Raw genomic sequence first — 27,599 nt, 5'->3', positions numbered from 1 at the left:
TATGAGAAACCGACGTTTCCTGCTGCTACACTGGAGGAGTAAGGAGCAGAGTCGTTACGTCACTGTCCGGGGTTTCCTGGAGAAGTGAACCCTACGGCGTCATGGCGGAGGCCGGTTGTGGAAAGACACTGGATTGAAATGCTAGCTTTCTACAGTCGCTGCTTATCAACGGGCACTGTATTTTGTAACTTCTAAAACGGCAAACGGGACTTTGGTTAAGAAGAGGAAAACCAACATTCTACCAGTTCTATCGACCGGAGTCTTTCGGGCTGCGCTCCCTAACCGGGAGATAGCTAGCAAGTTTACGGTAGCATTAGCTACCAGCAGCTGCTAGCTCGCCAGTTAAATAAAAGAAGAAAGGACTCCTGGACTGGAAAGGCTGGTTTAGACAAATATTTTATCGGAGTTTCACGAGTAACATAAACTAACGACAGGTAACACACATCATTGAGTTACTTAGTCCTTACGCTAGCGAAAAGTAAGCTAACGTTGCATGTTGATGTTGTAAAAGCCGCGAGAAGTGAACAGCGAATGAAAACAAGATGGGAGAGGGTGAAGTTGGTTAGCTAATTTGGTTTTGTGGGTTTAATGATGAATACTAAATTTGTATAACTGTTCATCCCAATCCACTGATTGTGCATATATTTACATAATTAAATATTATTGACGATTAACTTTGAGTATCATCTGTAACTCTAAAGTTATCATTCTACTGGTTTCCTATTAGGGCAAAGTTTTCTCATTTTGTTAGCTTCTGTGCTAGCCTCGTGCTTCATAGCGTTAGCTAATGCTGTTTGCCTTGACAGCCCTTGTGATGGCCTGTGAGCCAGCTCTCCTCATGTTTATTTCACCCACACTGACACAAAATGAAACAAAGTACCAAAGGCATGTACAGTTTGAGCTACTTGGTTGCGGTGCATACCGTAAAGGTATAAAGTTAACAGTTGTCACGTGTAGGATTTTTAAATCCAGAAAACAATAGCACAACATAAAGCGGCTAGCAAACTGCAACTAGATAAACATAGCGAAGTGGTTACAGGTAATCAGGTGATTACAGGTTTTGTGCTGAATCTTATTCTGTATATTTGTTCTTTATAGCTGGCTATGTCTGCATAGGCTACTCCTGCCCGCCAATCGCTAATACTGCCATCGTTAGCCGGTAATAGCTAGTTAGCTTGAGCTACTTGCTAAACTGTAACCATAGTGATAGTGTACCCAAGTGATGACTTGAGGGTGTCCTGAAACCATTTATTCTGATTTTATTTTTATTGATTTATTTAGTTTTTCATCTTCTTGGGGTACACACGGAGCTTCATGTGTACATGAAAACACGCTGGTACAGTGCAGGCCTGATAGGCCTCTGCGGTGTGGGATAAATGACGTTCAGCCAAGTAGCATGACAGACAGCCATCCACACAGATCAGACTTTTCTAGTTTTAACTTGAAATAGTCATATCTCAAGACGTTTATCTGTGTTGCAGACGCGGTTCACTTCTCTTAGGATGAAACCACAGACCTGATAGATGACTTGAAATGGTTTCAATTGAAACTAATTTATCGAAAGTATATTTGCGTCCCTGCTTGAATGGTTCACAGGACAAGCTTTGATGCATAGGTTGTAGTCAGTCACGGATGGTACACTAAGCTCTGTTGTACTTTGCCATGTGGATCTGAGTTTTATCAAGCTCCACCTAATCAGATATCTTAATGCATGTTGTTGTGAAATTATATTCCTGATATTATTCTGGTTTCAACAAGTAATAATATAACCCCAAGTATTTGTTGCATACAGTTCTTTTTAAACTTACGTGTATTTTTGCTCACAGGTTAAACACGTGGACCATAATACTACAGGTTGCCAGGTTGAAGTCTATATATTTTTGACTTCAGCATGGCTGGACGCAGTGAGGATGAAAGTGTAAGCAACAGCAGTGGAGAATCCAGGTATTGACTATTTATTTTTTATCACAAATAGAAATAACAGCCTGCTGTTTACTTTTTTAGAACATCATCTCATACCTTACATACTATATTGTCACCATACACCTGACCGTATACTAACAACCGTCAGATGGTGTCTGTGATGGAGAGATCTAATTTTGGTTGTTCCCTTGTGACAAGGGGTTGCCACAGAAGGTAGCAGCACATGCTTGATTTGGCACAGTTTTTTCTGGATGCAACCCCAATCAAATCGAAAGCAATTTTTCGCTTGCCAGGCAAATGTGTAAAATGCTACACCATTGGAGGCCCTTTTTCAGTAGCCAATACAAATTTTTACATCATTTGTTATGCATTTTTTATTTTGTACTTGTTAACTGAAAAATATGTACACAATTACACATTTATTATAATTCAGTTTTATAAAATACTGTATATGTGAGTGTAGAAAGTAGTAGGGAAATGAATACCTGAAACCTAGCTAGCTTTATCTACAGTGAAGCACTTAAAGCTACATAGAGACAGTGTAGCATTTCTCTAATACTAATCTATAACTGTTGGTTATAGATTGCTTGTTAAAGCTACCACACTTGAAGTCATCCCTCAGCATCCAAACTCAGAAACCTTGGTGTGATTTTTTTTTTTTTTTTTTTGATTTATCCATGTCTTTCGAGAGCCATTCTCATGGATTAATCTGAAACTGTTTTGTTTTTTCAACTAAGAAATATTTCTAAGCTTTGAAGTCTTGTGTCAAAAGCTGAATTAAAGATGAGTACTCATGCCTTTATTTCAGCTCGTCTTGGCTAGTGTAACAGTCTGTTTATGTGTTTACGTAACCGTCTCCAGTCGGTACAGAGTGCTGCTGCTAGGCTTTAAACCAACATATGAAAGAGACTGCACATTACTCTAGTTTTAATCTCTTTACGTTGGCTACTGGTTCGTTTTAGAATTCATTTAAACGTTTTAGTCCTTTCTCTTCTTGCAGTCTGAGATCTTCCAGTCAAAGACTGTTAATGATCCCACAAACTCACTTTAAGACCAGAGGGGATAAATCCTTTAGAGCTGTGGCCCCCGGATTGTGGAATGCCTTACCTGCATGTTTGCGCTGTTTTGTTGATTCTTTTAAGAAGCAGCTGAAGACTGATTTATTTAGACTGGCTTTTAACTAGTTTCAGGCTGTATGCTGTTTTATGTTTTAATCTTCTGTATTTTTGTTCATGCCTGTTTTTATTGTAAAGTATTTTGTGGTTTTTGACCCGTGAAAGGTGCTGTATAAAAAAGGTTTACTTACTTGCATTATATTACATTACAAATTCCACACAGCTCTCGTTCTATGGGCATAGGATTGACCGAGTTCCTGTTTAACATAGTAGTTAATCAAGGTAGCACTTTAAAAAAAAAAAAAAAAAACTTTGTGTATTCTGTCTATTTATATTGTGTATTCTGACAAAAAAAAAGTTTTTGTCTAAGTCCGGTGGTTTTGACAAGACCATGAGAATCCATCAGGGCAGTTCATTTTTGTGTTCTTGGCCATTGTCCTGTCCCCATTCACATTCAGTGTCCATTTTAGCAGCATGCTATGATACTTTTGCCCTGGAAATGGAATCGTGTGCTTTCCTGGGTATTGGTATCAAACTTTAAATTCTAATAATGTGACAACCCTCATAAATTGTGTTGATAATGATAAAATCCTGATGCCCTTCCCTGTCACAGACAGGATTTCTTGTACTGCTTGACTATTGTCACTAATGGCTCTCTAAAGCTGCAGATATGAGTGATGCAGTTGGCTTCATATTGTGACATGATATATTTACTGGAGAAGCAGTTGATTATTGCTGTTTATGACAAAGTAGTCTTATTTATATTTGCATTGAAAAGCGTTCATGGTATAGCAAGAATGATTAAATATAGAATTCTTTTTAAGGCATTGCTGCACCTCTTTTTGATTCCATACACCTATGTGTGATGTGTCAAACTCCACCTTCAGGCTGAGCAGGAGAGGAGCTGGAGAGTGAGCAGTTGAGACTCTAAGGGCTTAAATGATTTCTGTTTCTGATATGGGGAAACCCAACTTTTGTTATGTCATTTCTGCTCAAGTATGTAAAACCTGTTGTAATGTTTTGCTTTGAGAATTTGATTCATCTATTAATTACTAATGTCTTTATATGTAACAGTAATTCTGATGATGAATCCGGTTCTGGATCGGGCTCAGCTTCAGGATCCGGCTCAGGCTCGAGTTCCAGCTCTTCCAGCAGCAGCAGCCAATCAGGGAGCAGTGACTCAGGAAGTGGCTCAGACTCTGGCAGCCAATCCGATTCTGACACAGAAAAATCAAAGGAGAAGATCGAACCACCAAATAAGTCAAACATTGATGGAGCTGAGGTAAAAATAAATAAAGTTTTAAATTCCCAAAAGGTGGGCTGCTATTTTCTATTGCATATGTACAAACATGATATTATTTTGACAAGTACTTGTAAAAATGTTGTCTAAATAGATCAAGCATCTCATTACATTGTGCTTAGTTTAGAGTACCCGGTAGCTTTTTGGTTCCCACTGTCAAGTTTACTTAAAAGTGAAAACCCTGCAGGCCACATTAGTCTCAGAGAATTTGAGACAACTTTGTTTTTGCTGTCACTGCAGCCAGGTTGGCAAATAGCTAGAACTAAGTTGATCACTATTTATTGAGTTTCAAGAATTATCAGTTTAATAGATGGCTGCAATTAAAGCATTACTTGAAAAGGCAAATCATCCAGCTGTCTTTGTTAATTAAAGATCATTTTAATAGCACATAAACAGTACTAGTGAAGGTCTTACTGCCATACTATCATACAGTGCTAGTATGATCTTTTTATGGCCGTTGACAGTGGACTTGTCTCTGTGCTTGTCCTACTAGAGGTCAGTGCAGCATTGGGCTAGGCGATAAAATGATAAAGATAATTATCACTAAATAACTTTTCCTTGATATAAATCTGAGACATGATCAATATAATCTGAACAGAACTCAATCTATTCGTGTTTTGACAGATGACATGACAGGCCAATAAAATAGTGATGAAAATAGTGCTGCAGGCACTTGATGACATGTCATTTTCTAGTTTTAAAATTTGAAGAAAATTAGGTTGTTATATTTGGCTCTAGCATTACCTTGGCCTGTACTATTACTGGGAGGAACCTTGAAGTCATTTTTGGCGAAGTTATCTCCTTTAACCTGCACATAAAACAAACTAGGACTTCTTATTGTTAAAAGCATCCGGTCTCAAAACTAATAATGTTGTGTTAGTAACAAAGTTACTAACACACTGCTCTAATGCTAACAAAGTTACTAACACACTGCTCTAAAAACTCCCTGAAAAGCATTCAGTGGGTTTAAAAGGCCTGTGCTAGGGTGCTATCGGATTTTTCCCATATTCTTTTCATTTTCTCCATGTTAAACCCAAAATTAATATCACAAACAAAGTCTTGAATTATAAGGTTTTATCATATCTTAAGGAGCTCATACAACTTGCTTTGTTCATGAGGTTTATAGTTGTACTCTACTACTCTACTCCCCTATTAGTACATTAATGGCCCTTTTCCATTAGTACCTATTCAGCTCAGCTTGGCTTGACTCCATTAGGTGATGGTACCTGGTACCAGTTTTGTTGGGGGGTTTTTTGTTTGGTTTTTTTTTTTTTTCAACACCTACCCAGCCGGGGTTCCGAAGAGTCTGAGGCAATCTGAAAATTTGAGGTCAACAGACTGCATGCTATAGATTGGTCAGTCAATGGCGTAACTTGATGCGTCATTAAAGTGACTCCTTCACTAAAATTAAACCTGCAATTCTTAAAACCCAACAATGAGGACAAAACGCACCCTGTGGTCCTTGGGTCTGACAAAAAGCCATATGCCAAGTAGTGTATACTACTGCCTTGGCATGCATGTGTTTGTGTACCATACAAATGATGCCATAAGACTTCTGGCCACATTGCTATAATGACCCTGCTCACATTAGCTGGTAATGAAAAATGAGTCGCGTTGAGTCAATCCGAGTAGGTGCTCACGGAAAAGGGCTATAGCTGTGTATCACCACACTCTGACCCTTGCATTACACATTAGCTTAGAACAGCAGGGTTGGGCAAAACCCTGGAACGTTCAGTAAAACGTAGATTTTATTTAACCGGTCTGGCACATTTGCAGTGTACTGTTGCTGTTTTTGCTAATCTTTGACTGCATTCATTGGTTGCAGTTCTGGAAGTCAAACCCAAGTATCCTAGCAGTGCAAAGATCTGCTATGCTCAGGAAACAGCAGCTTCAGCAGCAGCAGCAACAACAGAGACAAAGCTCATCAAATAGTGCATCGGATGAGGTTTGTTTTAAACTCTTATGGACCCTAACCCTTCCCCAAAAACATTTTTCTTGCTGTTCGAGTGGAAGCCAGTCAATATTAGATATTCCATAAGTGTACTTAAGTCAAATGATCATAATCTGACTTTTCATGCTTTTTTTTTTTTTTTTTTTTTTTTTTTTTTTTTAAATCTTTTGTGGTATGTTTTTCCAGGACTCTTCAAGTAGTGATGAATCTGACTCCTCCAGTGGATCCAAAATGAGAAGAAAGTCAGGTTCTTCTGACTCTGGATCAGGTTCAGAATCTGGTAGTGGTTCTGGGTCAGACTCATCAGCAGAAGAGTCTGAAACGGCATCAGACTATGAGCCAAGTCACAAAATCAAAAGCAGGAAGCCTCCAACCAAGTGAGTTGATAGATGGTCTTTAATTGTTGCTTAGATATGCTATTTTATACTATTCTTTTAACTATTTCATCACGGTAACTCACTTCAGCTGTTTAGCTCTGGATCTGATGCTTTGTTAAGGAATGTACAGAGTTAAACTTCACTGCCTCTTTATCTATTATTCATATCTCAGGATGAACTTTCGAAATGGAAAAAAAAGCAACACCCAGAGAAAAAAAGCCCAGAAAAGTTCATCATCTGACGATGAGGATGATAACTTTAAGAAAATTACATCTGGAGGGCCACGGCGGCAAGCCACAGTCAACATTAGCTATAAGGAGGACGAGGAGCTGAAGACGGACTCAGATGATCTGGTTGAAGTTATGGGTGAAGATGTTCCACAGCCTGAAGAAGATGAGTTTGAAACACTGGAGAGAGTAATGGACAGCAGGATAGGGAGGAAAAAAGGTAAGAAACACAGTCAAGATCAAATATGTCATACATTCTGGTTAAATTGACGTTGAAATAGGAATCGCCCAGAATTATCACAGTGGTTTTAAAGGTGCAAAGTCAGTGAGGATAATTTTATTATTTTGATCTTTTGTGTGACACAAACAGCTCAACATTCCTTATGGTCTATTCAAGTCTTTAAGTAAATACATTTTAAAACACTATTTCTTTATTTTTCCTAACAGCAACAGGCAGTTCAACAACTGTATACGCTATAGAGGCAGATGGAGATCCAAATGCGAATTTTGATCCCAACAAAGAAGCTGGTGATATCCAGTATTTGATAAAGTGGAAGAACTGGGCCCATATCCATAACACCTGGGAGACTGAGGAGACACTCAAGTTACAGAATGTCAAGGGCATGAAGAAATTGGACAATTTTAAGAAGAAGGACCAGGAGAAGAAAAAATGGTAAGCGTTTTAATTTGGCACTGCTGATTTAAGAAAGCTTTTAAAGAGCTCTTTGCTTGCTAAAGTGTTTTAAACATTGAGCAGCAGGAAAGATTGCTAGTACAAATGTCATAATCATATTATTGAATAAAAGACATCAATGTAAGTGAAAGAAACTGTTATTGGACTGAAAATTCAAAATAAACCTGTCAGAAAGATGGCAAAAATCACCAAAAGAAAGAAATACAAACACTTTAGCACTAACTAGGATGAGAAGAAAAAGAAAATTAGTTACTGTCTTGTTCTGGAAACTATTAGAAATAACAGTAATCCACCAGGTCTGCAGATGCCACAGCACTATATCAACTTTCTAAAGTTTCTTATTTTTTCTATGGGGATTAACACTGCTCACAGAAATTTGCAGTCTTTTATTTTGCTACCTTCTGAAAAATTAAAAGTGGAGTAGTGTTTATTGTTAAATTTAATTCAGTTTTATTTATACAGTGCCAAATCATAACAACAGTCACCTCAAGGCGCTTTATATTGTAAGGTAGACCCTACAATAATACAAAAAAATACATACATTGTTAAATTTCAATTGTATTTTTTTTCCATGTCACCAGGTTGAAGGCAGCGTCTCCAGAGGATATTGAATATTTCAATTGTCAGGAAGAATTAATGGATGACCTGCGTTCTCAGTACCAGCTTGTAGAGCGAATAATAGGTATTTTTGCATATATAAAGCACTCTGCTCTCAATATAAGCGACAACACTGGATGTGTATAGCTTAATAAGTCTTATTTTATTTTGACCAGGACATTCAAACCAGAAGTCAGCAGCTGGTTATCCAGACTACCTGTGCAAATGGCAGGGCTTACCGTACTCGGAGTGTAGTTGGGAAGATGGTGGTCTGATTGCTAAAAAATTCCAGAAATGCATCGACGATTACATGAGCAGAAACCAATCTAAGACCATTCCATTCAGAGACTGCAAGGTAACTTACTCCAAACTTTATTCTCTTACATTTTATGATTTGAAATATACTGAGCCTTGAGTTTTGGTTCAGAAAGGAATTATCCAACTTCTGTTCTGTCATTTAGGTGCTGAAACAGAGACCTAGATTTGTGCCCATGAAGAAGCAACCAGCTTACATAGGAGGTGATGGTTTGGAGCTCAGAGACTACCAGTTAGACAGTTTGAACTGGATGGCCCACTCCTGGTGCAAGTATGACAAATATCCAAGAAAACATTGTCATTATTTGGATTTTGGGGTTTCTCCTATATCCCCATCAAATTTTATTGGGTTATATTCTGTTCTTACATGCTGAATGTTCTATTGGTCTGCTCTGTCTTAATTCATAGAAGCAACAGTTGCATCCTTGCTGATGAGATGGGGTTAGGGAAGACGATCCAGACCATCTGCTTCCTGAACTACCTGTTTAATGAGCACCAACTGTATGGGCCCTTCCTGCTGGTTGTGCCTCTTTCAACACTAACGTCTTGGCAGAGAGAGATCCATCTGTGGGCCCCTCAAATGAATGTTGTGGTCTACCTGGGAGACATCAGCAGCAGGAATATGGTATTGTGGTTTAAACACCTGTTAAACGGGGCTTATCAGAGAAAAGCAATTGTTTTCTTGTTTTTTTTTTTTAAACTTCTACAATTTAATGTTGTATGGCTTCCTTTTCTTTTGTGAATAGATCAGAACACATGAGTGGATGCATTCTCACAGCAAGAGACTGAAATTTAACATCCTCCTTACAACATATGAGATTCTCCTCAAAGACAAGGTCAGCTGGCTTACTTCATTATAGATCCTAGGATCCTAGGTTGTGTATTTTGCCCATTTTTATAGTTGTAACACATGAAATGATAGAGCTTGACTCAGAAGATGTTATAATTACTTAAAAGTTGTTTTTAAAAAAAAATGTGTCTCCAGTCATTTTTGGGCAGTGTTAATTGGGCCTTCATTGGTGTGGATGAGGCGCACCGACTGAAAAATGATGACTCCCTCCTCTACAAGACAATGATCGACTTCAAGTCCAACCACAGGCTTCTAATAACAGGAACACCACTGCAAAATTCCCTGAAAGAGCTCTGGTCCCTGCTGCACTTCATTATGCCTGAAAAGTAGGCCATGGCTAATGTTACTTTTAAGCAATAACTCTTAGTATGTTAAGTATTTCTCAGTATGTGTAGTCCTTCTTGATGCCACTGTAAGCACTTTTTTTGTAAGTCCTAAAGCTCTACTAATTTAAGAACAGTCTAAGTTGAAATTAGAGTTTTGAATTAGTATGTCAGTACCAGTAAATTTGTTCATTTACATTAACTGCATAGGCAAAGGTGTGAGTTATATGTGCAGATAATGTTTATGCACTTTTTTCTTTGTTTACATTAAAGCAAAATAGTGGATAATGGTGACAGACAGGGCAAAATAGTTTTGACAGTGGTATGATAACAAAACAAAAACACAATAGAAAAAAATTTAAAGGCATTTACAAATGAAGAATAATCACACCTAACCAGTTTGTTCCTGTTTTTCTTTGGCTATATCACTACAAGTCAGTTGATTTGTGTAAAATTTGTCATTTCAAAAGGTTTCATTCGTGGGAGCTGTTTGAGGATGAACATGGGAAAGGTAGAGACTCTGGCTACACCAGTCTTCACAAAGAGCTGGAACCTTTTCTACTGCGCCGTGTCAAGAAGGATGTGGAGAAATCTCTTCCAGCTAAAGTGGAGCAGATCCTCAGAGTGGAAATGAGTGCCATTCAGAAACAATATTACAAGTAAGAGCTGGATGGTGCCTGCGTTTCAAGAAACATAGGCAGGGATGTCAAATGTGTAGCCTGGGGTCGGGGGCTCAAAGTTTAAGCATCATTTAAATATATTATAGCAGTAGTAATATATGCATGTATCCTGTTTACCTGTTTGTGTTCAGGTGGATCCTAACAAGGAACTACAAGGCTCTGAGTAAAGGTACCAAAGGCAGCACGTCAGGTTTCCTCAACATCATGATGGAGTTGAAGAAGTGCTGTAATCACTGTTACCTTATTAAACCTCCAGAGGACAATGAGTTCCTTAACAGAGCTGAAGCTTTACAGGTATGTTTTATATAGTAACAACATTAATATTGATGTTGAGGTTTTACTCATTAAAAATAAATACATTTACAATATTTAAATGCATTTAATTTTCCTAAATGTGTTACCACATTTAATCATTATATTCTTGGTTTTTGAAACCCGAATAAGAATCATGCTTACTGCAGTAAATGTTAGTTGTGCCTTTCATACGATAAATTCTATTCAAAACCAGATTTTGATTGTTTGTCTAAATGTCCGCAAAAGAGAAGAAGAAATGGACACGCTGCTCTAATTTAACACTATATGCTTTGTCAGCAGTGCAAAAAAAACATTTTTGCCATTTGAGGTTTGACTGGTTATCACTATAAACTAATTGTCTAACATTTATATTTTATGTTAGATATATAAATTATATCTAATTATATTTGCATGCGCATAATTGGAAAATATCGTACTACACATTTTCTTTTGCTTTCTTAAAAACTGAGGTAAAAATTCTGCAACTTACCATAATACCTTTTTTTTAAAGTTATTATTGTATAGAACAGTATGGATTTTAAATTATTTTTAAGGTGATAATGTTAGAATAAAAGTAACAACTAATTTTTATTCTGTGTTCCAGAAGTATATCAGGTAAACCATTACCTACCATATATTCAGTTTATGTCATGACTGTTGAGTGCTGTTGTCCTCCTACAGCATCTGATACGCAGCAGTGGAAAGCTGGTTCTCTTGGACAAACTTTTGGTGCGTTTGAAAGAACGGGGACACAGAGTTCTCATCTTCTCCCAGATGGTACGAATGCTTGATATCCTGGCTGAATATCTGAGGAGCAGACAGTTCCTGTTTCAGGTAAATACATGCCGTTTTTCCAATACCATAATACATATTGTACATACAGTTGTGGTCAGAACTTTACGTCAGTGACATATAATGTCATTAATCGTGTCATGGTAATTTGCTTTTAATGCTTTCTTTAAACGGTTCTCTTTCCAAGATGGAATGATTGCACAGCATGCATCTTTAAAGACTTTTTTTTTTAATTAATTTTTTTTAAAACAAGATTTATGTGAAATTTCAATATTTTTGGCTTTTCTCTAACCCACAGAAAGTCAAAAGTATGCATACATGCTCAAATATATACATACATTCACTTAAATCTTTCAATAAGTGGTGCTGAATGTTCCACAGTGTCATTTTTTTTTTCCTTCTCGACAGAGCCCGGGTGGGTTAATGTAATTAGTAATCATGATTGACTGCAACTGGTAGTCTCTTTGCCAGCATAAACATGATTTTATTAAAAGCACTCTTTGGATTGACCAGCAGTCAGAATAATGGGGAAGATCAAGGAGAATTGTAGATTCAGACAAGTTTGGAAGGTCTTTTGGAGCCATTTCCAAACAACTGCAGATTCCAAGATCATCAGCTCATATAGTTGTAGCAAAGCACAAAAATTTTCCAGACTTTGCCAAGGTCTGGAAAAAGACCTAAACTGTCAAACTCAGATAAGAGGACGGTTCATGGTCAGATAAGACTTAGACTAGTGGAGTAAAGGTGAGGCTTTTAAACCTAAGAACACTGTACTGTCAAACACGGTAGCAATATCATGCTTTGAGGATGTTTTGCTGCTGCTGGTTCTGGTACATTGCACAAAGATACTGAATGATGGAGGACTACGCCAAAATTCTTCAACATCACTTCAAATCAACAGCTAGATTTTTAAAACGTAAACACAGCTGGGTGTACAGCAGGACAAAGACCCCCAAGCACATATCAAAACTGGTTTTGCAATGGCTAAAACAGACCACTATTATGCTTCTGGAATGCCTAAAGCCCTGAGCTTAACCCTGAACTCAGCACCACTTCCACCAAGAAGACTGATCAAATATTCAGTCATAATTATGCCAGAAGGTTGTTGAAGACTACCAAAAGTATCTGGTCAAGGTGCAATATGTAACCAGTAGTAAAAGAGGTATATATTTGAACCTGCATGTATACTTTTTACCCTGTGTGGATTAGAGATGAGTTTATTTTATGTGTAAATTTATTTTTGAATTATGCACCCATGTATACTGTACAAAGATTAGTCTACGATGGAATTCAGTTCAACTTCAATTCAATTGTTTTTTATATGACACCAGGTCACAACTACAGTTGCCTTAAGGCACTTGAGGCCATGGCTTGACCTCCATTCCCATGATTAATGTATAGAAACTTCTGACCACAACTCTACATACACATAAAAATTGTGAATAAAATTTGTATATCCATTCTAAATATATTAATAATTTTGAATGTTGTAAATTTGTCTAGCGATTAGATGGCTCCATCAAAGGGGAGATGAGGAAGCAAGCATTGGACCACTTTAATGCTGAGGGTTCAGAGGTACAGTAACTCTTAATTATTTTAGATGCTGTTTAGGAAGACCTGTACCTAATATCAGTTTCTATGCACAGGATTTCTGCTTCTTGTTATCTACACGTGCTGGAGGTCTGGGCATCAATCTGGCTTCAGCTGACACAGTGGTCATCTTTGACTCAGACTGGAACCCCCAAAATGACCTGCAGGCGCAAGCCAGAGCCCACAGGATTGGACAGAAAAGACAGGTAAGAAGAAACTTAAATCATTCAAATTCATTATATTTCTTTAAACTGTATTTATATTTGTAGAGTTTCATACACTCTCACTAGTATTAATCAGTATCAATGGACCTAAGTCTACACCAAGCTGCAGCTGCTGAAAATTTACCAGTGAATTAAAAACAGTCCTTGGGCAAGAGGGTGACCCCGAGTTACTCTCTGTGTCCATAATGTGAATGTGTGTGAATGTTTGATGGCTACTTAAGCATAGAACAAAAAAGTGTTTGTGGGGCATGTTATGTAGAGCATAGGCGAACGCAATACAAAATCAGTCCACTTAGGCAATATAATGATAAAGAATAGCTTACCAATTGTTGTGGACCGGCAGGTGAATATCTACCGACTGGTAACAAAGGGTTCAGTGGAGGAGGACATCATTGAGAGGGCAAAGAAGAAAATGGTGCTAGACCATCTTGTTATTCAGAGGATGGATACGACTGGGAAAACTGTCCTCCATACAGGATCTGCTCCGTCCAGGTAAGTAACTTTATGTGCTTGTTACTACATTGTTTCTGGCAGCGCTGCCAAGTCCATTTCACCCCAAGATTTGAATGACTTAATCTCACATAAGAGTGTGTGTGTGTTACTGCATACAGTTCAGCACCATTCAACAAGGAGGAGCTCTCTGCAATCCTGAAGTTTGGGGCTGAGGAGCTTTTCAAAGAACAAGAGGGGGAGGAGCAAGAGCCTCAGGTTTGTACCACAGTGCTCTAAATGTATTTGAAAATCATTGCATGAAACTTGCTTGAAACAAATGTTTCATCTAAAAGAGAAAAACATATTTCAAAAGTATGTTAACACTCTTTGCCTTTAAAATAACATTGAATTAATTAATTTAATTTAATTTAATTTAATTTAATTTAATTTAATAAAACAATTTTCCCACGTGTAGGACTAATAAAGGTTATCTTATCTTATCTTAATTGCCCCAGTACACTTGTACATTGACCTACTCCAACTATCAACTGGCCAGAGACCAGAATTAGTCGATGTTCGACTTGGCCCAAACTGGAGACATAATTTATTCCAAATTGGTCCATTATACACATGCACAACACTTCATGATCCACTCTTGATCATGCAGCAACAGTACTGGCAGGGACTAGAAAGAGAGAGCATATTTCTCCTATATTGGCCTCCCTTCATTGGCACCCTGTTAAATCCAGAACTGAATTAAAAATCCTGCTCCTCATATACAAGGTCTTGAATAATCAGGCCCCATCTTATCTTAATGACCCTATAGTACTGTATCACCCCATTAGAACACATTGCTCTCACACTGCAGGCTTACTTGTAGTTCCTAGAGTATTTAAAAGTAGAATGGGAGGGAGAGCCTTCAGTTTTCAGGCCTCTCTTCTGTGGAACCAGCTTCCAGTTTGGATTCGGGAGACAGACACCATCTTTACTTTTAAGATTAGGCTTAAAACTTTCCTTTTTGCTAAAGCGTATAGTTAGAGCTGGATCAGGTGACCCTGAATCCTCCCTTAGTTATGCTGCAATAGACGTAGGCTGCTGGGGGATTCCCATGATGCACTGAGTATTTCTTCTTCAGTCACCTTTCTCACTCACTGTGGTTTTATACATCACTCTGCATTCAGACACAGTTTATTATTAATTTCTGGCTCCCTTCCAAAGTGTGTCCTTACCTTACAATATAATGCACCTTGAGGCAACTGTTGTTGTGATTTGGTGCTATATAAATTGACTTGAATTGAAGTCTCTTGTAATCAACTCTCTAGGAAATGGACATTGATGAGATCCTCAAAAGAGCTGAGACCAGGGAAAATGACCCCGGACCTTCAACAGTGGGAGAAGAACTGTTGTCTCAGTTTAAGGTTGGGGGGAGGAAATGTCTTTCTTCTTTCAGAAACTTGATAACCAGTATTCAATATGTTACATTATTAAAGTGGTGCGTGTATTTAGTTTGTGCAAATCTATGCAGGTGGCCAACTTCTCCATGATGGAGGATGAGGAAATAGACATCGACTCTGAGCGAAGTCAGCGGAGTTGGGATGATATCATTCCAGAGGAACAAAGGAGGAGAATGGAAGAGGAGGAAAGACAGAAAGAGCTGGAAGAAATCTATATGCTACCACGCATGAGGAATTGTGCCAAACAGGTACCCAAGGAGTCACAACAAATAAACTATATACTGCTGGAGAGAATAAAAATTAAGGCATCACATAAAATACTCAATGTTTTATCTTGAGCAGAAGTTAGAATGCGTTTACTCTGAAATCTTTCAGACATGCTCGCATCGAATCTGATCAAACTGTCAAGAATTGTTATGCTTGCAATATGAGACTGTAAATGAAATTCCAGTTGATTTTTAATGGTTTGTTTGAACAGATTTATCAGAATGCAAATGAGGGCCGGCAAAGTAGAAACAGGAGATACTCTGGTTCCGACAGTGACTCCACATCTGATCGAAAGAGGCCAAAGAAACGAGGGCGGCCCAGAACCATTCCAAGGGAAAATATCAAAGGTTTTAGCGATGCTGAGATCCGGAGGTAACGCTGTTTACTGTGTTGTGTGTGTGTGTGTGTGGTGTGTGTGTGTATATCTAATCAGCCTGACACATTCCTTTTTTAACATATCTGTAAACTATTGACAGGTTTGTCAAGAGCTACAAAAAATTTGGAGGACCACTGGAAAGGTAAAGTGCGCTACACTTTCATCTTGTTTACATAAATGGCAGTCTACTCAACATGTGCTGTCTTTAGGTTGGACGCTATTGCTCGTGATGCTGAACTCGTGGATAAGTCTGAGCATGACCTGAAACGCTTGGCAGAGACTGTTCACAATGGATGTTTGAGAACACTACGAGAAAACCCCTGTGGGCCAGAGAAAAATTCAGGTAACGAAACAAAACTTTTTATCCTTCTTATCATAATGTCTGTTCCTCTTGTTGACGTGTGGCATTCTGTATTCTTTTAAAACAAGACCTTTATATGAAAAAAAGTATATTAGAATACAAATTAAAATACTTACATTCACAAAAAAAAGGAGTCATTTCAAAGACTAAACAAATCAGTATTGTGTGGTTTACAAAAAAGACAATTATTCTGTTTTCAAATAATTTCAAGTTCTAAAACGGTTTATTTCTCTCTACAGAAAGATTTAAAATTGGAAATCTATCATTTGTTGTGTGTGCGTTTTGCTGGATACAAACTAAATGGGTAGTTTTGGGTTGAGTTAATTTCATTGAAAATATCTGTGCTGGGGATGTTCCTGCCAACAAATTTCTTGGTTGACTTTTTGGGGTTGAAAAAATGAGACTAACTGACTAGTCTAAAAATGACACTCAAGTTGCATTTGGGGCCCCTTTAATGGACAATCTCCAAAGCTGCATGAACAACAGCATGATGTGGTCATTTTGAGCCCTGGAATCGTGTATTCAGACTCAATATATATATTTCTGCCTTCAGCAAAACTCAAATATCTTCTGCATTGCTGTCATGAGCTGGTTGGTTTGTTTGTTTGTTTGTTTGTTTGTTTGTTTTAAACTGAGCGGGATCATAGCGCCTTTGGGTAAATGATGTCATACTAGTTTGCTGAGGTGGCTAACATTAGCATCAGAAGTCTTCTTTGCATGCAAATTAACATCCACATGCCTGTTGAGTGGTTATATGCCAGTTTATTCTGCTGTTTCCCGGACTGCCACTCCACCTAGTGGTAGATGGCTGCATGACATTTAGAACACAATACTTTACTCTCAACAACTACATTCATTGACTAGTACGGGTTGAGCCAACTAGCAACATCAGCATCATTTAGTTGATTAATCGCGCACATCCCTAATCTGTTTATTTAATGTATATATGTGTGGTATATTTTATTTGTAATGATAACATAGCTCGCGTTTCCTATTAATTTCCAGCCATTTGTTGAGATTTCAATTTGTTCCAAGCAATAAGGTTAAAATTTGAAGTCTGTGTCAAGTGTCAATAGTAGTCTTGTGAGTTGTGTTGTGGTTTTAAATTACAGCTATGCTGTAATAATTTAAGAAAATATTTGCATTCAGATTAAATTTGCACAGTATGCATTGCTGGGCTATGTGGGATCTTTCAGATATTTTTGTATTTGACATTTAGTCAAATATTAAGCAAGTCCTATATTAAACAAATGATTCTCCTCTGCAGTGTTTTTACTTTGTTGGGGAATAAAAACACAAAGTTTTAGGCCATCAGATCATTAAAGTTATTTTGAAATTGCTATGCTAGGATTACTGTACAAGTTATTTTGTTTAGCCACAGTTTAACTTCTTGTCATTGAAATTACATGGCATCACACAGGATTAGATGAAGAAATCATGAAATAGTTTCTGTTCCACTTCTTTGATTATCAGGGGGGAGAAGAGGGAAGGTGAAAGGGCCTACGTTCAGGATCTCTGGAGTCCAGGTGAATGCCAAGCTTGTGATCTCCCATGAGGAAGAGCTGGCTCCACTGCACAAGGCTATTCCTGCTGACCCAGAGGAGAGAAAGAAGTAAGACTGATTATTTATTTAATTTTATTTAGTAATTTTTTTTGCTCACTATATCTTTTAACCATTTTCTGTCACACTCACTCCTGATGCAAACATCAGGGTTCAGAACCTTGGGGCTCAGTATCTTTCCCAAAAACATTTCATATATGGACAGGAGGACCAGGGCTTCAGTCATTACCCTTCCGATTAACTGATCAAGTCTGCAACACTTCGTCCACTAGAGAAGCCATGATAAAGATGACTGGAGGAGCAGGCAGCTAAGCTTAGAAAAAATAATTTTCTGCATAGTGTGTACGTATGTGTCACATATCAGTATGTATTATTGTCCAGTGTGGAGTCAGTGCAGTATGCAGTCAGTCTTCAACTGAAAATGTTAAAGGTATTAACCTCCAGGGCATCAGCATTAAGATGTGATTAATACATAATTGAAATCAACTATGATCAGCAGGATTGATCATAACTGATTTTAGTTTTGAGAGCATTCTTCTCTCCATCACCTTGATAATTCTGCCTTCTTCATAAGTTTGTCTATGCTGTTCTTGTCTTCTGTGTAGACACCTTCTCCTCAACAGGCCACAGCAAAAAAACCGAGTCCTAGCCACCACTGTATGGTTCAATGACCCATAAAGAAATAAGAATGGATTTATTACAACAAAAGTGCTGCCAAAATCACGTTGGTGTTTTTCTAAACATAAAAACAGGTTTAGATCTTTCAGATGTCTAATGTCACATTACAATTCACTTAACCAATCCAACTAGATACAAACTGGCTGTATAGGTTTTTTCTTTTCATAAAAGGTCCCATTTAAAAGATCTACATACTTATGGATTTCAAAAAATAAGTTAAATATTTCTATTTTCTTTATTTAATAACTGTAATGTTTGCGTTCGTAATACACTTTATAAAAGAGAACAATGACCAACGAGTCTTACACTCCGGATTTTCCTCATCTGGCCGATTGTACCGAGCCACGCAATCAGCTGGCAGAGCCGATGTTTGCAACATGCAATCAGTGCTATTTCAATAAAACAGTCTCTCGTTTCCTAAGCACAACCAAACAGTTTACAACATCACAGTATTACATGTGCATCACACCGCAAACTTAACTGTTTCTTACTGAAACGCGACGGAAAATTCTGACATCCATCTGCATGTCCACAGGGGGGAAAAAATCTCCGCGTTGCACATTTGGGCAGTTTTACTGTCAAACCACAAGTATTACCAAAATGGCGCAGTCTGATTTGCTGTCTAAGCTGTTGGTCTTTTAAACATCAAGAATAAATCAGTAACACACAAATTCTCTAACAGGTTTTTCTGCATACACCAACCCTGCCCCTAGAGGTGACTAACTGTATATTTGTATGAATTTGTATATTTCTGTTTCTGTGATTTTAATTTTATATTTTTGAATAGGTATGTCATTCCATGTCACTCAAAGGCAGCACATTTTGACATTGAGTGGGGAAAGGAAGACGACTCTAGCCTCCTCATAGGAATCTACGAGTATGGTTATGGCAGCTGGGAGATGATTAAGATGGACCCAGACCTTAATCTCACACACAAGGTCAGTCCATGCACAATAAATGTCTAATCTCATGTATATAATTATTTATGAATACATAGATGCTCAGAAATAAGTGTACTGGGTTATTAATTAAGACTGCAATGATTCAAGTAATTAAAAATATTCAATTATAAAAAATTCTTGACACAAAATTTTTGCTTCGATGCTTCATTAAATACACAGCTTTGCAACGCGCAAAGTGTTTCACCCAGTGGCGTCGTTAGGCCTATTTTAGGGGTGCTGAAGCCTCCCTAAATAATTTGGTGGTGGGGGGGGGTATTTATTTTTTTAACTTATTCTATTTTTTTAACAGAACTTGCAGACAAATTCAATATAAAGATGCTGGAATATGAGTTTAAAGAAATAATAATATAAACCTGTCGCTATTCACATAAATATGATCATAACTCGGTTGGTCCCTTTCACTTTACACTGTTAAGGTAGCGTCAGTGCTTCGTTATCCAATCCGTTCCAGTTGTTCACAGGGGACATCACATTACTGAAAATCCAGTCCTCGTTTTCACTGCTACTTTACACTCCGCTCGTCTACACCTGCGGACATACTAGCGTACATGCTGCAAACTGCAAAAAAACATGGATATACGCAAAAAAGTAAGTCTTCATCACTGGCTGGTAGTAACAATTAGTTAGCTCCAGCTATCAGCAGAGAGTCCCATGTAATTAATGAGCCAGGTGCTCCCCATTTTGATAAATAAAAACCTGGCTAGTGCACTAAGTTAAATTGTTAGCATAATGTTAATTTCTGTCACTCATTTTAGCTCTGAAAAATGGAGCTGAGCTCATTCAGGTATGGTTATCATCAGTGGAAATAATAATAATCACTCCATCCCCATTAACCTGTAAGAGTCAGAGCAGAGGAGCACAGAGAGTGAGAGGGGAGAGACCTCTACTGGAGAGGTGAGTCAAAGATGTCACAGGAGGGAGTCATTTGTGATGCAGACAGTCTGATTAGAATTTTAGGGAACTCAATATGGATATGAAATATGAAACATTTCAGTCATGGTACAACATATAAGACCTGTTTAACGTGAGCTTTTATTTATGAGAGTCAAGGTTAGAAAGTGGAGAGAGCAAAGAGGTGTATATATATATATAAGTCAAATTAGCCTGACTCACATATTTTTGAGGGTTCTATTTTAATATTACTTCAGTTCAAGTGATTTAGTAATATTTTTCAGGGCTTTAAATTGCAACCATTTTAGTCACTTGCATGCTCAAAATGTAATGTTTGTAACTTCAAAATATTTGGGAGTAACAAATTACTGTGGCATGTGAGCAGAAGTCATGATATTAGCAATTTACATTACAATTCAGTATGTTTTAATGTATCTTGAAGGGGCAGGCAGAAGGAGAGGCTGAGGGAGAAAAAGGTCAACAGGCAAGTTCAAGTCAGAGAGAGCAAGGAGAGACAGAGGAGCTGCAGCAAATGGATTGAGAGGCAGAGGAAGATCAAGTTATTACAGAGAGAGGAGAGCAAATAGGCCAAGAGAGGGAAAATGATGAAGCAGCTGCAGCAACTCATTCTACTACAGGGTTTGATTTGGGTGACAAAGACACAGGGCCCAGACAGGTAAAGCTGAAGAGCTATCCACATGATACTTTTGGTACACAGAAGTGAGCATTTAACCACAGCTGGTTTGAAAGGCACAACTGGTTAGAATATTCAGTCAACCAGAATGCAGCTTTCTGCTTCCCATGTAGAGTGTTTGGCAAAAACATCAAACATGATAGTTTGGTCAGTGATGAAGGTGAAGACAGCCCAAACAGAGCTTTTACGTGCATGGAGCTTTTAAAGGAGTTTGATCCTTTTCTTCAAAAACATAATCCCCCATCAAATGCACAGTATTTCTTGCCAACATCCCAGAATGACACGATTGACTGTTGTGCCCAGGAAGTTACTAGTGTCATTGTATCTGAAATGACAAAGTCTAAAGTCTATACCATCATGGCAGATAAGGCAAGGAATGAAAAGGCAGAGCAGTTAGCTGTTTGTGTCAGGTATGTGTCAGAGGGGGCAGTGAAGGAGCGTTTCCTTGCACTTGCAGAGATAAAATCATTTGATGCCCAGTCCATTGCAAATGAGATTCAGCAGCAGATCCAAAACAATGGTCTTGCAGAACTTAAGTGTGTTTGTGCACAAACATATGATGGTGCAGCCGTTATGAGTGGCTCCACTGGAGGTGTTCAAGCACATTTTAGAAGGCTCCATCCTGATGCTATCTATGTGCATTTTTATACTCATCAACTCAACCTGGTTTTGTGCAATACTTGCAAGGCTGTCCCAGAGGCTGTGGAGCTTTTCAGCTTGTTGGAGTGTGTGCTTTCTTCAGCACCTCCCTAGTCAATCATCATAAGTTCATAAAGACTCAGGCAAAGCTTGGATTGACAAAAACTGAGCCTGTGCAACTTTCAAACACTCACTGGGCATGTCAGTTGCAATCAATCAGTGCAGTTCTTGAGACATTGTCTGCCATTTTGGAGTGCCTATCTGCAATTGGATCCCCCATAGCTGTTGGTCTCAGAGCAAAGCTCTAAAAGTTCTCAGCAGTCTATGCACTACTGATGTTTCAGTTGATTCTTTCTGTAACCGAAGGACTCCACAAATTCCTGCAGAAAGAGACTTTAGACCTGGCAGAAGCTTTTATCTGTAAACAAGCTGTGTATGACACACTTAAGGGCAAACACTCAGATGCATTTGGCTGCGTCAAACAATGTGTCAGAAAATACTTCACAGACTTGCAGTCATGTCTATTGAAAAAGACACGCTTCAGCGTCTGAGTCACAACATAGTGATTGACCGATTTGCCACTCTTAAAAACAGACGTCATTCTTTGATGCTTCCACCCACCAAATAACTGGTGTATGCAGCCATAAAAATTATGTATTTTTTTATTTTAAGTTTTTTTCTTGTTATTGATGCAGCAAACACATTTCCTCTGTTTTCTTGTTGTACTGTATTATAAAACAGACGGAAATAAAACAATAGATCAATTGGTGGCCTAGGATGTTTAATTGGTCCAAAAAAAGTAGTAAAGCAATTTCTCTGTCTTTTTCTGTTTGTGAAATTTTGTGCTCATTCACTACATTCGTTCATATCGTGTGCATCTCTTGGGGGCTAAGCCCCCCCGTCCTTAAATCCTAGTGACGCCCCTGGTTTCACCCACATTTGCTTCTAAAAACAGACCTGCAATATAAACAGCAGCGTGTGAATAAAAAGTGTGACAACATTAACACAGCCCCCATACATCAGCAACAATGTAGAACTTCATTACATGCATACTCTGACTTCCTAGTAGTGTGCAGTTTTCACTGGGGATATTTCACTGTGTCCATTGTTGAACAGCTCCTGCCAGATGACCCTGACAAGAAACCACAAGCCAAACAGTTACAGACCAGAGCAGACTACCTCATCAAGTTACTGAGCAAGGACTTGGCCAAAAAAGAAGCACAGAAACAAGCAGGAAATGTAAGTCTTCATATAACAATGCATGTCATCTGTGTATCTTGATATTTTATTTTATTTTAATTTTGTAATTGTTTTATAGATTAATTATATCTATCTCTAAGTAGTCTGACTTTCTCACACAGTCCAAAGACATGTTAACTTGGGTCAGGGCAATTGGTGATTCTAAATTAGTGCACCTGTTCAGAGTGTACCTCGCCCTATGGCAGCTGGGATGGGCTCAAGGCCCCCCCACCCCTCAGGATGGATGGAAGGATAATTAAGTTTTCCAGAATCTATAATGCCTCTTTGTATTTAGGCCAGCTCACGAAAGAGGAAACCCAGAAGTAAAAAGAGCAAAACTCAAAAGTCAACAAAGACAGATGAGATGGTTAAGAGCCCATCCTCAGATCTCCCATCAGACAAGAGGTCAGATGATGAGGATGAAATGGAGGCAGACAAGGTACATTTATTAATTAATTTATTTTGCTTTTTTTGTGCGCTGTGCCTAAAATGAATATATTGAATTTTCAGTTTGAAAGTAAGTTGCTAACCTGCTCTAATGATCAGGATCTGGCACCTGTGAAGCTACCAAACCGACGAAGCCGAGCAGACAGGTTGGTGGTTAAAGAGGAGGAGGATGAGGAAGATGACGAGGAAGAGAACTACGATGAGGAATGCGAGCAGGACGCTTCCTCATCAGAGGAGCAGGAAGTCAAAGAGAGGGAGATAAAAAAAGAAATCAAAAAGGAGAAGAAGGAGGAAAGCTTTGAAATTAAAGACACAAAGGAGCTAAAAGAGAAAAAAGAAACAAAACCTCTTGAGGTTGTACATAAACAAGAGGAAAGCAAAGAAAAGGTGATTGATATTTTATTGATTGATAATTATACTAAGAGTAGAATTGTAATTTAGTCAAGAATTAACTCTCAGAACCTTTTTACATCAGAATGAAGCCAAGAATGAGGTACGAGAACGGACAAAGAAAACTTATGACACGCCGGTCCATATAACGGCTAGTGGAGAGAATGTGCAAGCATCTGAAGATTCTGAGGAACTGGATCAGAGGACCTTTAGTGTGGTATGTTGGGCTAATAATCAAATCTCTAAATAGAAAATAATTTCATGATTAATGTCATGGATTAACAGATGAGCATGATTCAATTCCAGCAACAACATGGATTTGACTTCCTAAAGTGCATATTTGCTTTTGTGTTGCAGTGTAAAGAGAGGATGCGCCCAGTGAAAGCAGCTCTGAAGCAGCTGGACAGACCGGAGAAAGGGCTGTCAGAGCGCGAGCAGCTCGAACACACACGGCAGTGCCTCATAAAGATAGGAGACCACATAACCGAGTGTTTGAAGGAGTATTCAAATCCGGACCTGATCAAACAGTGGAGAAAGTTAGTTTACGTGGCCTCTTCTAATGAAAGTCTTCATTAACGTGTCAAGTTAAGCAGCTGACTAATGCCATTTGAACCTTGGACACTTTGTCATGAATCTATAAATCTACCATGTGGGTCTGTTTACTAAGTAAACATTTACAGCATTTACTAAGTAATGCCTGCATGGTAGATTTATAGCTTTGAATAGATTTGGACGTGTTTCTTCTTTTTTAAATAAATGTGGCATTTTTGTACATTTTAAGACTGTCATAAACACTGCTACACTCAGTGTCTCACACAAGTGTTATTTGAGTAATTTATATTTGCTAAGCAGATAGAAATGTTTTTTGTTTTTATTCCAGAAACTTGTGGATATTTGTTTCCAAATTCACTGAGTTTGATGCAAGAAAACTACACAAACTTTATAAGCATGCAGTAAAGAAAAGGCAAGAGAATGCCCAGGTATGTAAAAGCACTGTCATTTCTAATAATTATAATCTCTACTGACGTTAGAGATCCACAGTGATGATGGTGATGATTTTTCTTAGGCATTGGAGCAGAACACTAGAAGTATAAACGCCCATGGCTACAGACACGCAGGTATAGTCTATTGTCACACACACAAACACACTCAGAGAATAGGATGAACAGGTTGTCACAGCTGTCACTTTTTCCCTTATTTGTCTTCAGATATTGAAAGGCTAAAGGACAGCTCTCACCAGGACGAGAGCAGCAGGGACAGCTACAGCTCTGACAGGCATCAGCCTTCAGGAAGACACTTTGAGAGCAGCACCAGTAAGGAGAGACACAGCTCTGACTCCCACAGGAAATCCACAGCAGGAGAGTCCCGAAAAAGGCCGTATTCCTCTTTCAGCAACGGAAAAGACCACAGAGACCACTACAGACCAGACAGCAGGGATAGAGACAAACAGGACAGGTGAGGGATGAGAACTGCTCAAAGTGCTTCTTCCAGAGATAGAAATGTCCTCAGTTCATTTTACAGGCTGCACAAGTTCTTTAAGGCCCAAACATGAAATGCTCCACAAGTGAGCTCTCATTAAGTAGGTTTTAAAGAACTCAGAATTGCTTTTGCAAGACCTGCATATTCAGGGAGGAAGAGGGCCAGGTGGAAAACACCACTAAAATGCTTTGATTTGTATTGGAATTAGACTGAAGTTAAGGTCAAAGTGAAAGAAGTGGCCATTTGTGTTGTTCAGCCATACTGACGCTAATGTGTATGTATGCGCAGATACTATGACGACAGTAAGCACAGGAAGTTAGAGGAATTCCGCAGTAGCAGAGACCACCGGCTGGACATGAAGGATCATCACTCAGACCACCGCTCTTCCTACCGCTACCACTCGGAATGGCAGACAGAGCAGCGAGGCTCAGCCAGTGGGCCGCGCTCACCCTACGACTCCCGGTCACCACTGGGGCACCGCTCACCTTTTGACTACTCATCAGACCACAAGAGCACACCAGAGCAGATTTGGAGCAGCCGCAAAACATAACAGGAGTTGCCCAGGTCTGCAAGTAGCAGCCATAAACTCGGAAACACAGCAAATGCCTTACACAGACTGTGGACTCCAACCTGAAGCTGTTTGAAGCACTGCGTATCAGTCAGTTCAGCATGACTGTCATCTCCTCGCTTCAGCAGCAGCTCATCTCGGGAACCCGGCAGGGAGCGGCTCAAAGCAGGCAACAGATTAGAAAAATAAATAAATCAAAGCTTATTTTTGTATTTAAGAGTTTAAAGCTGTAGTGTCGTGTATGCTCAACAGCATGCGCCACAATTTTTGTTATTTTTATAAAACGTTTTTTTACACAAATGGACACAATTGACCCTGAGTGCTGCCTCATATGTCACCAACCTATGACACTGGATCCTGTATTTGACTGTTAGTTGTCTCTGTGTCTCAATCATTCTTAATGTGATTATCTACCTTATTTAAGTGTTAACTGAACAAGAAGTTGGTTGTCACATGAATAATGTTATAAGGTGATTTTTAAGGTGTCTGGACTCAGGCTCACCACCTGAAGTACCTCATTTACAGCATTTGTCATTTCCTCAGCAGTTTTCTTTTTGTGTGTGTGTTGTTTTGTAATTCCCCCACACCAGGCATGCATTATTTAATAACACATCTTAGCTGTAAAAAAACAAACAAAAAAAAACACCTGGATTCTTTTTTCCCCCCTTTTTTTAGCTATCATGTTTGTTTTCCTTAAATACTACTATTGTAAATTTTTTGTAAAATAGTAAATCGATGGTCTTTTTCCTCAGGCTCTTTGAATTTATTATGACTTGGCTTACCCCATCAACTCAGGCTTTTTGTCATTCTATAAATGAGTTTCTGTATATTTCTTTAAGAATGTAACTTTTGGTAAAGGGAAAGTTCTTTAAGCATACCCAGTGTTCATTCACTAATGCTTAGTTCTTTGATCTCTGTTGTGAAATGAGTGAGTTGGCAGGAACTGACTTGTCACAGTCTGGAAAATAGAAGCATCTGTTAGATGTTAAATAAAATATGCTTTTTACATGACTTTTTTTTCTTTACCTTTCATAGTTTATTTGTAGGCAATAATAATCTTTCTATGCAGCCAAGTATATTTGTGGTGAACCACCCAACTGAATGAAGTCACTGTTACAGTTCACGCTGTTGTAGATAAATTTTCTCTATATTTCCAAAAGAATTTACACTGAAAATGCATGAATTTTTATGGACTGTTTTATATAGTTGTTTATGAAGCCATTAAAATCAATCACTGTACTCCCTCCTACCACCTCAACAGTGTGTTACATTTTTGGTTCTGCCACAAGTTAGCCTTTTTTGGAACACACTATTACAAGACGTTGCTCAAAACAATAAATAAACACTGAAAATATCAGATCTCAATAGGGGGGAAAATTGCTTAATATCTGTTGATATGGACTGAATAGTGCTTTAGGAATGGATACCTGTCATGGTGACTGATGGAAATTTAAGTTACCAAACTACACATAGCTGAATTTAAATATAACCTGAAACTCAAAGAATGAAAAAATTATGCAGCAGACTAGTCCATTTTGCTGGAATTTTGTTGTACAAACTTAAACTGGTACTCAGTATGGACCCCATATACTTTTATGTAAGCCTAACAACACTGGAGTATGCTCCTAACAACATAACAGATGGTTTCCTGGGGGATCACCTCCCAGACCTGGATCAGAGCATCACTGAGCTTGATGGCGTCAGATGGACCAAGACGTGATATATCCCAGATGTGTTCTGTTGGACTTAAGTCAGGTGTGGGGGCAATCAATGGTGTCAATTCCTTCATCCTCCAGGAACTGCCTGCATACTCTTGCCACATGAGGCTGGGCAAGGAAGTCAGGTACCGCTGCACCAGTGTTGGTCTAGCCCTGGATCCAAGGACTTCATCCTGAAATCCAGTTAGTGT

General features: G+C 38.5%; 1 protein-coding gene across 1 annotated transcript; it reads left to right on the top strand.

Annotated features, from left to right (window-relative positions):
• Window positions 1–26,929, top strand: chd1 (chromodomain helicase DNA binding protein 1). The gene is made up of 36 exons (XM_003439452.5): window positions 1–434; window positions 1,827–1,944; window positions 4,113–4,320; window positions 6,164–6,283; window positions 6,476–6,666; window positions 6,839–7,113; window positions 7,341–7,566; window positions 8,169–8,269; window positions 8,361–8,539; window positions 8,646–8,770; window positions 8,908–9,124; window positions 9,246–9,335; window positions 9,485–9,675; window positions 10,143–10,331; window positions 10,484–10,646; window positions 11,328–11,480; window positions 12,942–13,013; window positions 13,085–13,234; window positions 13,596–13,744; window positions 13,864–13,960; window positions 15,007–15,102; window positions 15,210–15,386; window positions 15,617–15,777; window positions 15,882–15,923; window positions 15,991–16,124; window positions 17,616–17,754; window positions 19,169–19,319; window positions 22,684–22,806; window positions 23,102–23,245; window positions 23,353–23,640; window positions 23,729–23,860; window positions 24,001–24,179; window positions 24,524–24,623; window positions 24,710–24,761; window positions 24,852–25,098; window positions 25,411–26,929. The coding sequence occupies exons 2-36, from the start codon at window positions 1,892–1,894 to the stop codon at window positions 25,670–25,672; spliced, it is 5,376 nt and encodes a 1,791-aa protein (XP_003439500.2). The 5' UTR covers window positions 1–434; window positions 1,827–1,891; the 3' UTR covers window positions 25,673–26,929.
• The last annotated feature ends 670 nt before the right edge of the window (window positions 26,930–27,599 follow it).

The sequence above is a fragment of the Oreochromis niloticus genome, linkage group LG7 (genome assembly GCF_001858045.2).
Source record: "Oreochromis niloticus isolate F11D_XX linkage group LG7, O_niloticus_UMD_NMBU, whole genome shotgun sequence".
NCBI classification, from domain to species: Eukaryota; Metazoa; Chordata; class Actinopteri; order Cichliformes; family Cichlidae; genus Oreochromis; species Oreochromis niloticus.
The sequence above is the reverse complement of the archived record's forward strand: the minus strand, read 5'-3'. Positions and strand labels throughout refer to the sequence as shown.

Excerpts from the sequence above, each read along its gene's own strand:
- chd1 (XM_003439452.5), top strand. The coding sequence starts at position 1,892 with ATGGCTGGACGCAGTGAGGATGAAAGTGTAAGCAACAGCAGTGGAGAA. Across the intron at positions 7,567-8,168 it reads GACCAGGAGAAGAAAAAATG|GTTGAAGGCAGCGTCTCCAG; the intron begins GTAAGCGTTTTA and ends CCATGTCACCAG. Across the intron at positions 13,961-15,006 it reads GGGAGGAGCAAGAGCCTCAG|GAAATGGACATTGATGAGAT; the intron begins GTTTGTACCACA and ends TCAACTCTCTAG.